This window comes from Scophthalmus maximus, chromosome 7 (genome assembly GCF_022379125.1).
Source record: "Scophthalmus maximus strain ysfricsl-2021 chromosome 7, ASM2237912v1, whole genome shotgun sequence".
NCBI lineage: Eukaryota > Metazoa > Chordata > Actinopteri > Pleuronectiformes > Scophthalmidae > Scophthalmus > Scophthalmus maximus.
Genome location: NC_061521.1, coordinates 4,258,277 through 4,270,934, shown reverse-complemented (window position 1 = coordinate 4,270,934; position 12,658 = coordinate 4,258,277). Strand labels below are relative to the sequence as shown.

Below are 12,658 nucleotides of genomic sequence, written 5' to 3'. Positions count from 1 at the left end.
AATTTTCGAAAGTGTAAAAAGTGAAATTAAATAAGGCTATTTCCTTGTTAAAATGTTTTTAAAACGTCATATGCGTTTTAAAAACGCATAGAACATGCAAACTCCACACAGAAAGGCCGTGGTTGAACCGGGATTCGAACCCAGAACCTTCTTGCTGTGAGGCGAAGGTGCTAACCACTACACCACCGTGCAGTGGCAGAATTGCATCTGCAAATTCTCAAGAGTTTGCTGTTCACATATGACGAACATTGCAGGAAATTTTTCTGAGTCAGCTGCGTTCACAACAGCAGGATAATCTGCGGATCGTTCTGTGGCATCTGGGCAGAGCATGCAGGAGGCTCAGATAACTGAGTCATCAGCACGGCCACTCCCTGGCTGTCTCTGATTGTCCAGAGATTCTCCTGCTGTGTTCTCATATGGCAGGAGAAACTCGGGAGAATGTCCTGAACAACATCTGCCGACTTTAACGTTCTCACAAAAAACACAGCCCCTCCAGAGAAGTTCAGGACAATGTCTGGATCTCATGCCTGGAAGCATCTTATGATCTGTATTATAATCATTTTTTTTTTCCTTTTCGTCTTTGATTCACCTGCTGAGTCTGGTAAAGAACCTTTGTGCTCTTTCTTATCAAAGAAATGTTCCCAAATGTCTTGTCCACTCTGAGTTACACAACTTAAGACATCAGGCCTTCAGGTCTGAACAAGGAGCTTGTTCTTAATGTGGAGGAGTTTTTACAGATGCTGCGGTATGTTTTTCTGCATAGAAACCTTCAGGTCAGAGTCAAACTTTGGACTTTCCTTTATCCTCAGTGAAGCGTAGGCTTTTAGCAGGCCAGGCTAATGGAGGCAGCTCCCTGCCGATTCAGTACACCCATCCTTTATTCCTCCCATCTCTCCATCCCTCCTTCCGTCAGCGAAGAGACTGACTGATATATCTGTAGTCAGGATGTTCTTATTTCTGCTGCTGGCAAATATGTTTTTCATTTCACCAAAGATTTGAAGGTCGCCAGAAATGCACTCCCATCATTCTTTCTTCTTTTTATTATTATTATTATTATTATTATTTCAAATATTTATTTAAAATCGATTGAGATTTCTTCTATTGGTCATTATTAAGACACATTTTAATATCTGCCACTTTCAGAGGAAAGGGAAAACTCCAGAGCAGAAGGTGCTGATTAATGCAGAGTGTACAACCAATCACATTGCGATCTCTTGTCTGGTTGTGGGGGCCTGAAGCCTGGATTCGCTGGAATCACCAGCAGAGGGCGACTCACTGGTTGGAAAAAGAAGTCAGTTTCTACAGAAGTCTATGAGAAAATTAAGTTTATGGTCTCAACTGCTAGTATCAGGTCTTCTTCAATACTTCAATAATTGTGTTGTCATTTAGAGTAAAATAGACGATAAAGCACAGTTTGTATTTGAGGAGGGATACAGCATGAATGACAGCTGGTCCGTGCAATCAGTGCACGGTTACAGTTGTAGGTGGGCGTGCAGTGGACAAGCTCTTAGTCAGACTGAGCCCACGATCCTAAGTCGGGTTCAACCTAAATGGCGCTGGTCAAAATGCTAAACTCGAGGCTTCAAAATGGCAGTTCACAAACCAATACTATACGCTGACGACCTGTCCAGGGTGAGCCTCTCGCTAAATGTGAACTGGGATCAGCTCCAGCCCCCCTGCGACCCTAAAAGGATAAGCGGTAAAGATATCGAATGGATGGATGGGTTGTTCAGATTGACGAAGACCTCAGAGATCGAAGATGGTCAGATGATTATTATCATTAGCAATTTATATATAGTAGCAATATCATATTAATATCAAATTTCATTTGCTCCTCTATAGTTTCATGTCTGCATCTCCCACATATAACAGACACTTGCAACATGATGCGGGCGGAGAGACACACGCGCACGTGCACGCACACACATTCACAATACGCTGTGTGTGTGTGTAGATATACCACTGTAACAAATGGGGCAGAGAAGATCAGACATATCAGTTTCTGCTAGATTTGCATTTTTTATGGTGGTAAATGGAACTTTCAGCCCGAATTCAAAGAGAATGGACAGTCAATGACAGAGAGAGAGAGAGAGGGAGAGAGAGAAAGAGAGAGGGAGAATACCACTAATAATTCTACTTATTATTATATTAAATCTACTAATAACAACTGTGTTCTAGTAAATTTTTTTACATAATATTTTCACGAGTGTATTTTTAGCATAGGATCAATATCTCACTTACCCAGAGACTCTGGCGGCGTGCTCCAGATTTCCAACAACTCTGAGTCGCTCAGCGCATCCTCGTCATTGTCTGGAAAGGCCTCAAGAGCTCTACAGATGGATGAAGGAGAAGAAGATGAATTCAGCGCACGCGCGCCCACGAACACGCGCGCACACGAACACGCGCACGCACACACACACGCCCGCCCGCCCGCGCACACGAACGTGCGCACGCACACGCCCTGCCCGGCCTGTTAGTGTAGACAAGTGTAGACACCTTGTCTACACTAACTTTGCTCCAGATTTTTTCTGTCCTATCATGCAGCAGAGCCAGTCAGTGCAGTATATTGTGCAGTATGACGTAGTTTTCTACCATGACTTATTACTTTATGTCCCTTGTCGTGTACCTCTTCAGCTCCTGCACCTCGGAGCTGTTTTCTGGAAGAACCCGGATCCCCCTGCCGTACGCCGTCCCACCGTGCAGGTGAAAAGCCAGGTGATCCACCTCCTCTGATTGGCTGCTGGTGAGGCCAGGTACCTTACTGGATCCCGGGATGGCTCGCAGGTTGTATATCCTCAGGAAATCTCCAGGCTGTTGGGACAAACCAGACAATTAAAAACACATTGGGTACGAAAAGGTAAGAATCAGGAGGTAAGAAATCATTCTTAAAATATTAGAAACAGAGGAAAATCTATTTTTAACAACATTTGTTGTTAAAAAAGTAAAATCTTGGTGGCAAAAACATCATGTCAAAGTTTATTTCTAGTATGGGTGACGTGATAGGAGTGTTCTAACAAAGAACACTTCAGCTCTAGTAAGACAAAGGCAAGCCCATACAAATTGTCTCTAAACTCAGCTGCCCTGCCATGCAAAGTGCCTGTAGCCTCAGCAACAGTTTGCGCGCGAAGTGTCTGGCTCACTGATCCCGACGCGTCCCTCATTAACCGCAGGTCGACCCTCCAACCCTGCGACTAATGTAACACCTGCTCTTCCTCATCAGCCACTGCTGCCGCCACAATGAGACACAACAGATGAATTTGATGTCTGGCCCTCAGTGTTTCCAGTGAGTGAGGGGGCTTTTGCAAAAGTAATGAAAAATGATTTTTTTATCACGCTTTTAGTTGGACGACGTCTGAGACATACATTTTTTTGACATTCGAAGCTGTAAAAAGAACACATTTTCTCTTACTTGCATCTTATCCTCATCCTTACCACAACGCAAGGTAGAGGAAGATAAGAGGAGGTGAGAGAACATTAGATGACCTTTCCTGCGACTAAGGGAACATCGGTGTCTGGTTACGATGCCAAGCCAGACCAGCTGTCAGCCTGCAGGTGTCAAGAGCTTGTTGTGCCTTTTAGCTTATAATTACAGATAATACAGGTAACGTGATGTGTCATCTGAAAAATAACATATGAATAGTTCTTACTGCCATCGAAGCAGTGTAGGGATTTCATCCAAAGACAGAAGTGAAAGTAAATGAAATGAAGAGTAAGACAAGCAACTGCACATTCATTAAAGCTGTATTTGTGCATATATTGAGAACAGATATTTTAAACCACAGTTTGAAAAGCATTGAAAGCACATGAGCCAACAACGCTGTATTGATTTTGATAAACTGTGTCTGCAAAGTGTAAATCCAGTATGTAGTTATCTCGTTTATGATGATAAGTTATAGAAATTCTTTAGTAGTTTATTTGTTTCAGAAAAAAAAAAAAAAAGAATAAAAAAAAATCTGCGATAATTTCATCACGGTCCGCTAGCTGTCGACTCAGACATTTCAGGGGATTTACCCCTGTGTGACATCTTTTACATTACACTCTCCTCTCATCCACTGTCAATGTAACAATAAGGATTACAGTAGTTTCCTAATATTTGGACATACATGTGTATAGAATCAAATAATGAAAGTGTCACTTTGATTAAAAACATTTTAAAATAGTATATAATCATTTTTAAATGTGGTGTGCATTGAATAAAAGAGTTGAATTATTTGCCTGGCACATTTCCTCACAACTAACTTCCCCTAACTTCCGTGATCCTCACAGAACATCAAGTAAGAGGAAACAAACCCCGTCAGTTTTTGAAAAACTTAAATTTTAACAAATGGGTGCTAACACATATTTGATCAAATCCAGCAGGGACTCAGTGAAAGCAACTCATTCCAGAGCAACATCACACTTTTAAACCTGCACGGGTGTTCCTACTTTTCCGCCTAGCCAGTGTGGAAGTCATCAGGTATTTATCAAGCAGCAGGGGGCGATGTTGCACCAAACGTACAGTGATTCAGAGGCCACTCGAACGACTTGGTTCGGAGGGGTTTTTGCATTTTTGTTTTTTCTCTCTGTCAGCTCTTCGTCACGACGAGCCTGCAGTCGACAGAAATCTGTTCTCACTCTCATCATCAGCAAATGCTTCACTGAACAAGTGTCAGAGGGACTCACTCTGTTCACTGAGGCTTTTATACTGTTTTTACATGGCAGGGTTTAGTCAATATGAGACCCACATATACGTAGATGTGACCTTTAATTCCATTGTAGCTGGAGAGCAGAAGAATGTCTCAGAAAAAGGAATCTTCGAAAAGCTGTGGCTTCTTTTAAATCCATTTTCTCTGTTTACTGAGTTTGATTCGAGTGAGTGTCAGGATGGATTAACAGCTGAGCTTCTGAAGTCTCTGCTCGTCTTAAGGTCCACATGAAGCGCAGAGGGATGAACTGGGGGAACAGGAGAGCAGCCAGTTCTCCACTGGAAGCTTTTTGTTATATGGAACTATCCTTTTATCAAGAGTTATTTCCACATAACCGGATGTTACTTTGAAACTGATATAGAGGAGAGGCTCTGCCGGTTAAGTGAGTTAAAAAAAACTGTATTAAAAAAATGAGAAATTCTATTGCTTTAGCTGTTTAACTGCATCATGATCTGAAAACAGGATACAAAACCCCCCAAAAAATGACTTCAAGAAAGGAAATATAGCAGATTGCCAGATTATTTATACATGAACATGTCTAGATTTGAATGATAGCTCTTCAACTCCAAATAAATGTTAGGGTTGCAAGTAACTGGTAGCTAACAAACTTTTTCCTTTGGGTGTATATTATTATTTTAGTTCCCTGAAATAAAAAATATACTAAAAAGAAGTTCCCGCTTCAGCAGCACTTTCTAAGTACATGGAAAATAATGCCATTTGAATATGAAACATTATATCTGTAAATCTCGCAGAGGCAGGAAGTTCACTACAAGAACAAACGGAAAGTATTTTTGTTTGCAGAATCCCAAACTTTGCCCGGATTTATTTTGTCTCCAGAGACCTGGATGTTTAGCAGAATGACACAGAAGAAATAAACTGTAAGTATTCAATAGTATGACTGTATTTTCTCAGAGCTACAGGGACTGAATCTACCACAGCTTGTGTTTGGGTACACAGGTGTACGGAGAACTGAGAGAGTGACTAATACCTAAAGACTGGGAGAAAACACCGGTGGACAGACAGCAGGACAATCAAAGGTGGTGCCATGTGGCGTTGGCCCTGGCCAGGCGCGATTGTAGCGAACAGACATTCAGTCGTGAGAGGCAGCACTAAGTTTAGACCAGAACATGACTCATCTGACAAGGGGACCGAGATCCCAGAACACCCAAGAGTACAGTAGTTTTCTGAGGTGATGATTATTGTAGATGAAGTAGTTGAATCACTTACTGCCCCTTTAATGTTTAGTTTAAAGAAGACTGTGGTAGAAAAGCATTTATCAAAGAAAGGTATAGTCTATAGGTATATAATCTCAGGTATTACATCAGGACTAATACCCCAAAAAATTAAAAAATGTATTAACATTTAATACATTATCAAGTGTTAGCGAAGGGACCCTGTTCTCAGGTTTACTATACCTTCCTTTGAACCATTAGTATCCGTTCCAGTATCAACACCTTGCTCTGGTTATGATGTTGAAAAATGTTGATGTTAAAGAAACATTAGTAAAAGTGGCTTAGCTTTGAGTCATTATGCGTGTACCTGAACTAGAGCAGGTGAACACTGTTTCTGATTCAGAGGAAAATGACTCTGGACGTCTATTCGTTTTCTTTTTTTCATATTCTCGTGGACTACACAATATGTATACTTTTCACTGTTGGACACAATTTTCCCAAACAAACTCTTAAAATCTCAGATGTCAGAGAGTCCTCAGATAATTCAGCGGGTGGCTGGTGAATGTGTTATTCAGTCAGTCAGGCTTATCTCGCCTGCAGCTGGTTCAAAATGCGGCAGCAGCTCTCCACACTGGTAACAAGAAGAGAGACAACATCTTCCCTGTAACAGTGGTTATCAGTCAAGTACAGAGTTGGTTTGAAGATTCTAATATTTGTTTTTAAAACACTTGCCTGACCACTTCATTGGTATTCTTGTCTTGCCTGTCTTTTTAATGTAGTTGTGTCAGGAATTTGTCCAGATATCTGCTTTTATATATTCACCAGCTCCATAAAAAAGATTCCCATAATTTAATCTCTTTAAAGCACTGTTGTCAATATTTCTTGTTTTCGAATGTGCCTCTTCCTCTTCAACGAAATTTGTCTTTAAGTAAAATATCACCAATAATATTTATTTGACATTAATAACTAAACATAGGTGTCATACTGGTATGTGAACAGCGGGTGATTGGACCCAGAGAGCTGGAAGCCTCAATTTAGCCTTATTTAACATAAATGCTACAAATGTTACACATTCAAAATTAAAAAAGAAAATTAATCTACAGTTGCACATGGTGTTTGCATTATCAGATGCCATTATCTGAATTTTCCATTTGCTGTGTTACAAGAATTTAAAGTATTTTTTTAGGCCATGATCACCTGACAAAATATCCTTTTTAAAGGAAATAAAAGCTCAGAAGAAAAGAGTTGGCACAGCAACCAGCAGTAGGAGAAGCTGTGATATTGTTACAGCTTTGTGACTCTCTGACCAATCAGTTCAATCAACTGCAACTATATCTGGTATAATGGCCACATTATCACTATTATCATGTGTACAGGTGGCGTTCAGGGGCCGTAGGACATGCTAGTCCACAACTCAGGGAGCAATCAGCCTGTATGACAGAAAATGGCTCCCTGCAGCTTCCCCTAAAAAATAAAAACCCATTTTCCTTTTAAAGAGATTGGGGGAATAGAGTGGAGTGGCCTGTGGCGGCTTCTGTAAGTACTTGATCTGTATGAAAACTAAACACTCCACCGTCCACCCACCGCCCGACAGCCAAGACGCCGTTGTCTCATGGTATTAGTCCTGCTCGGCTGCTCAGTAAAAAGAGATTCCTTAAAATTCTGAAGATTGCTAAGGGCTTTCACGACCTCTCTCTTCTCGAGCTGAGGCGCAATAAAGCATCCCAAAAAACTTGTGCCCTCGCTGAGAAGAAGAAAAATTCATTTCACACTGAAGTCTTTAAGGAGCAGCAGGAAATGGGCTTTAAAAGACAGACAGATACGGCCTTATTCTTTCTTCCTTCTCGTTTGTAAAGACGGGATGTGACCAAAAATAAATAGATTACATTTTACATTAAATATCTAGACTGCACTCTCAGACATTAAGTAGACCAATAAAGGACAAGAAGCATAGATTTTTTTCATTACTGATTAATCAGACAATAATTTTTCAATTCATCCATCACTTATATTTCAAATGCTTATTCCATGTTATCGCAGATACACCAGTATCCTTAAACTATCATCTACCACATTAAACATGTTTCCTTTGCTGTGTGGATTAATTCATTGCTCGATTTCTCTGGAGATCATTAAACTTAATGTTATATTAAAATAAATGTAGCAGTCTCTTTTGTTTATCACAGGTAATGTGGTGTGCCTCCACTATAAATCTCTGCATGATACTCTGTATTACCAAGATTATTACCAACAACTAGTTTTGACTGTAAAATTTACAGTAAAACATGTATAAAATGTATGAGTACCTATTAAAAAACAAGTATCATATGCAAATGCTTTTATGTTAAACAATAATATCAACCAATATATCAACAGCACATTTTTGTACTTTCCAAACATTGTGAATCAGAGCAGGAGCATCATCTTTATTTGGTTTTGTTACACTACCTCAAAAATTTACCACAAACAAGGAATATGTTCGATTATTTTACGATGTATACTTTTATAACACTACTTTTTTTTTATTTGATGCCTTACATGTGTTTTTCTTATGCTACAAAGAAATGTACAGAAACTGAAACACCTTGTGAGTAGTCGGCCGATACTTCCATAAAATTTTGACATCCCCATATTACGAGAGTAAGAGAACTTACTACACGCTCCGGAGGTGGTAGACCAATCACAATAGAGTGGGCCAGCTGGCCAATCAGAGCAGACTCTCATTGAGAGTGGGGTCTAAAAGAGACAAGAACTAAAATCAAGTGTTTCAGAGAGTGGATGAAAAGAGGAGCTGCAGGAATGGACAGTCTGAGTAAATTGATGTGTTTACTGAACATTAGAGAATGTAAACCTTTTCAAGTAAAAATCCAAATTAAAATGATGAACCTGAATATGAACATATGTCTCGTTCAAAAGTTGAGCTTTTAAAAGGCTTCAGTACAGTTTTGGGAAGGTGATGAAAAACTTACAGTACACATTTCTGCCATGCTAAGTGGAAATACAGCAAATGTAATCATAGTTAAATATATATTATACTGTATAGAATAATGGAGTAGAATGATGTTGCTTGTGACGTCCTGATGTCCCATAAATATCAGTCACCTTCAGGTATCCATTTCATTAGTTAATAAGGAAATCAACCTAAGATATTTTACTGGTTAAGATAACCATGTAAATGGTAAATGGACTGTATTTATATATCGTTTTCTAGTCTTATTGACCACTCGGTAAGTATCGACACAGTAAGTGACGTGTTAGCGCGTGGCACTTGAACTCTGGGGTTTTGGCCTAGTGGTTGTGTCGGTCTCCCATACCTGGCAAGAGCTGTAAAATCATCAACAACAGCATAGAGAGAAACAAGCTATCTCCAAAACCACTTACTGACCCTTTAACATAGCTTAACCACTAGTTTATTTTACGATATTCTCTGGAAGAGTGTTCAAAGAAGTTTTGTGTTGTGCAGTTTTCTTGCTCCTTATCTCTCTTCATGAATAATAGAGGAAAAAGGTTTAAGTGGTCCTCCAGGCTACCGTTGAGTCTGATGGCTGCCAGAGAAATCCAGGCCCTTGAGCAGCAGGGTTTATTATTCAAACTGGTGAAGTTACTTTGACCATTTTATTCTACGTGAGCGTAACGTTCATAAAGAGCCAAAAGAACAGACCGTCACACTATCTGACACAGGAAAGTGCAGGGATATAAAAGCTTTCTTTTAAACTCTGCTCCTCAGATTCGACATTAGACCCCCACTCCTACTCCCACAGAGATAAATCTGTCCAAAGCTGTATCATCTAAATAAATGATCTGTACATAAGATGAAGACAGACGAGAGCTGTGTAATGAAGCGTCAGTATGAATGTGGATCTGAACTCTCGCTTGTTTGAGTGATGCTCTGCTGCCTTCTGTGCCAAGAGAAGCAGCGTTTCTGTTGCTGGCTGTGATTTTCGTTGGGCGGGTAGGGGGATTTGGAGCCTGCGGGGTGTTATGAAGACTCATTTTCCTCATAGCTGTGTTCACTAAACAGGAAACATTGTGGGAGTAAAGCACACGCTGCATTAGAGCTGAACCCCCCGCCCCCACCCCCAAAAAAACATTCAATGACATGAAAATGTGCATTTGGTCGACTGCAAGTGCTAAAAATGAGATAATGAGCGGAAGCTGTCAGAGACGAACACAAGGACAATATGAGCATAATAATAATGGTTCAAACTTTCTCCACTATGTTTCAGGCTGCAGCCATTAAAGAGAAAAAAAAGTCTGTAGTGAATTATAACAGTTAAATCCAAACCTCCCCTCTGGACATGTAGACAAAGCTTTCACAGAATTCAATCATTATGGAATAGATTGTGTTTATATAACATTTTTGTAGTCTTAACGGCCACTCAAAATACTTCACATTCGTATAGCGCTGTTCTACCACACATCATTCACACACTGCTGGAACGGTCATCAGGGGCAACTTGGGGTTCAGTGTCTTGCCCACAGACAATTCAGAATAACATCAAGTCATGTTATATTATATGTCAATTATTGACATTGGTTATTTATGCATAACATTATATTGGAGCAACAAAGCATAAGAGAAAAATACTGGCGATGTAAAACGTACCACTATTTTATAATATTCACATTGCACGAGGTCACATTTTCTTTCTAATTTGGATGAAGACCATTTTTTTCTGTCTAACTCTGCAGAACACAGAATAAAGTTGGTGTCTGATATACAAGTTGTGCTTTCCAGGCAAAACCGCCATTATTGTGGTGGTAGAGTAGATTGAATTCCTTTACTCTGACAGTGGAAGCAGAGATGTTTGGAGTAATCCCAGTTGGCATTTGCAACCGGGGTGACAGTATCCTATGTGAAGGTAGAAGAAATTATTTCAAATTTCAAAGCCTTAGCAATAACATTAAGTTAAATGGTAAATTGACTATATTTATATAGCACTTTTGTAGTCTTATTGACCACGCAAAAGTCACATTCACCCATACATACAGGGCTGCTGTCTACAGCACTTTTTCTGTCACATACATACACTGCCGGGAAAGCAACTCTTCTTCCGAGAGTTGATGAGAAAGGTTCTAAGATGTTTTTCTCATTGTTTGTGGTTGGCATCCCTGTGTGCGGGGTGGCGGCCATGTGTGCTGTGCCAGTTGCTGAGCCGGTGGCAGAGGACTCAGGTGGTGAGTTGGAGCTGCAGGTATATGTGAGCTCAGCTCCTGTGGTGGTCTTTACTGATCACAATCCACTAACCTTTTCTCAGTTCCCTGCAGTGTACTTACCAGAGGTTGGTGCGTTGGGCCTTGTATCAAGGGGCGGGAGAATGTAGTGGCAGATGCATTGTCTCGTACACCTTGTCAGTGAATGGCGGTTATACAGTATTTACAAACTATCTGCTCTGTCAACTCTCAAGGCCTCACTCTAAATCCTAAATGCTTCAAGAATTCAGTTGCTTGGGATAGAGGGGGAGTCAAGGGTCCAAGGGACAGCAGTTGTGAGGTGTTTTGTTTTTTTCTCATCTTGCATTATTCTTCATTTGAAGTTGGAATGTTTTATACAGAGATTCTGTAGATGCTAGGTATGTAGGCTGACACTCAAAATGTGTAATTTAAATGGGCAGATTAGATGCCAGGGTTCCCTGACTTTATGGTGGGGGGAGGTCTGCTGTTGTATTTATGTTCCACTACATGCACCACACATTGATCACAGCACTCACTCACCTGCACACACTACCGACTCAAACTACCACACCTCATAACTATTGTTTACTTCAAATAAATAGGTTTGATTTATTTACATCTTTGTACATATCTCCCTCATTTGTTTGGGCCTGCGAGCTGGTCGTTACAACTGGTTGTTCTGCTTCATTACCCCTGCTAGGGAGGACATGTTTTCACCCATTTCAGCAGGATTGGGCAAAAACTGCAGGATAGTTTTCAATGAAACATTTAGTCTGCATGACTACGATAAGTTCCGCATTTAAATTCAGTGAATATGTCGCAAAAAAAACGTTAATTTATTCATCTCGTGACTAGTTATCTAGGAAGAGAATACAAAGACAAAGTTCAGCATGAAACACAGACATTAGATGCTGTGAATTGATCCTTACGAGCTATACAAACTTTTAAAAATTATTTTATAGCACCGGAGGTTTATGCATTCATATTTCATAGTGGTTACCGCAGCAGTAACAATTTACCAATTTGTGAGGTAAGGGGAAAAAATCTATATTGTGACAGTAATATGCAAGGGTATCAAGTTATTTATTTAGAAAATAAAAGACTCGTAACAACCGTAACCATGACTTTTTATATTTATATATGTCAAATAAAAGTGCTGCATGTGTTTCCTTCCTCATTAATGGTATTCAGTGTATATATTTATAATGACTGATATCGATCAATATGAAAAAATAAACATGGAATTTTTGCCAGTCCAAAGATAAGTAGGTAAACATTTGTGTGCAGACAGTCTGCTGAGAGATGAATTAAAGAGACAGTATGGTATCGAATAATGTCAAGAGACTCTTGAAACAGGTGAGCAAGATTATCAGTCCATTAGAGATTAGTTTAGGGGGTCAATGTTGCGAAAGTCAGATTTCAGCTCTGGACCAGAAAGACCTTCAGGGATCATCCGCTATTTCTGGATTCACCTTTCAGCTAAAGGTCTGGTCGTAATCTGAAAACCACCAGAATGAAGCTCTAGGGCCTGACATTAAAAGCCCAATTAGGTTAGACAGTGCGAAAGTATTCTGAACCTTCAGGGCCTTACCAGTAGTGGAGCTGAAACTGCAGAGGTGGATGGTG

The 12,658-nt window shown here is 40.1% G+C and overlaps 1 protein-coding gene across 4 annotated transcripts in view; it reads right to left on the bottom strand.

Annotated features, from left to right (window-relative positions):
* The window catches only part of pot1 (protection of telomeres 1 homolog), a 76,599-nt gene that overhangs the window by 6,725 nt on the left and 57,216 nt on the right, over window positions 1-12,658 (bottom strand). For all 4 annotated transcript variants that reach the window (XM_035643107.2, XM_035643111.2, XM_035643108.2 and 1 more), the window contains exons 11-12: window positions 2,627-2,811; window positions 2,242-2,330 (exon numbers count right to left, since the gene is read on the bottom strand). In XM_035643107.2, the coding sequence (XP_035499000.1) occupies window positions 2,242-2,330; window positions 2,627-2,811 (274 nt within the window). The remainder of the gene's footprint in view (window positions 1-2,241; window positions 2,331-2,626; window positions 2,812-12,658) is intronic.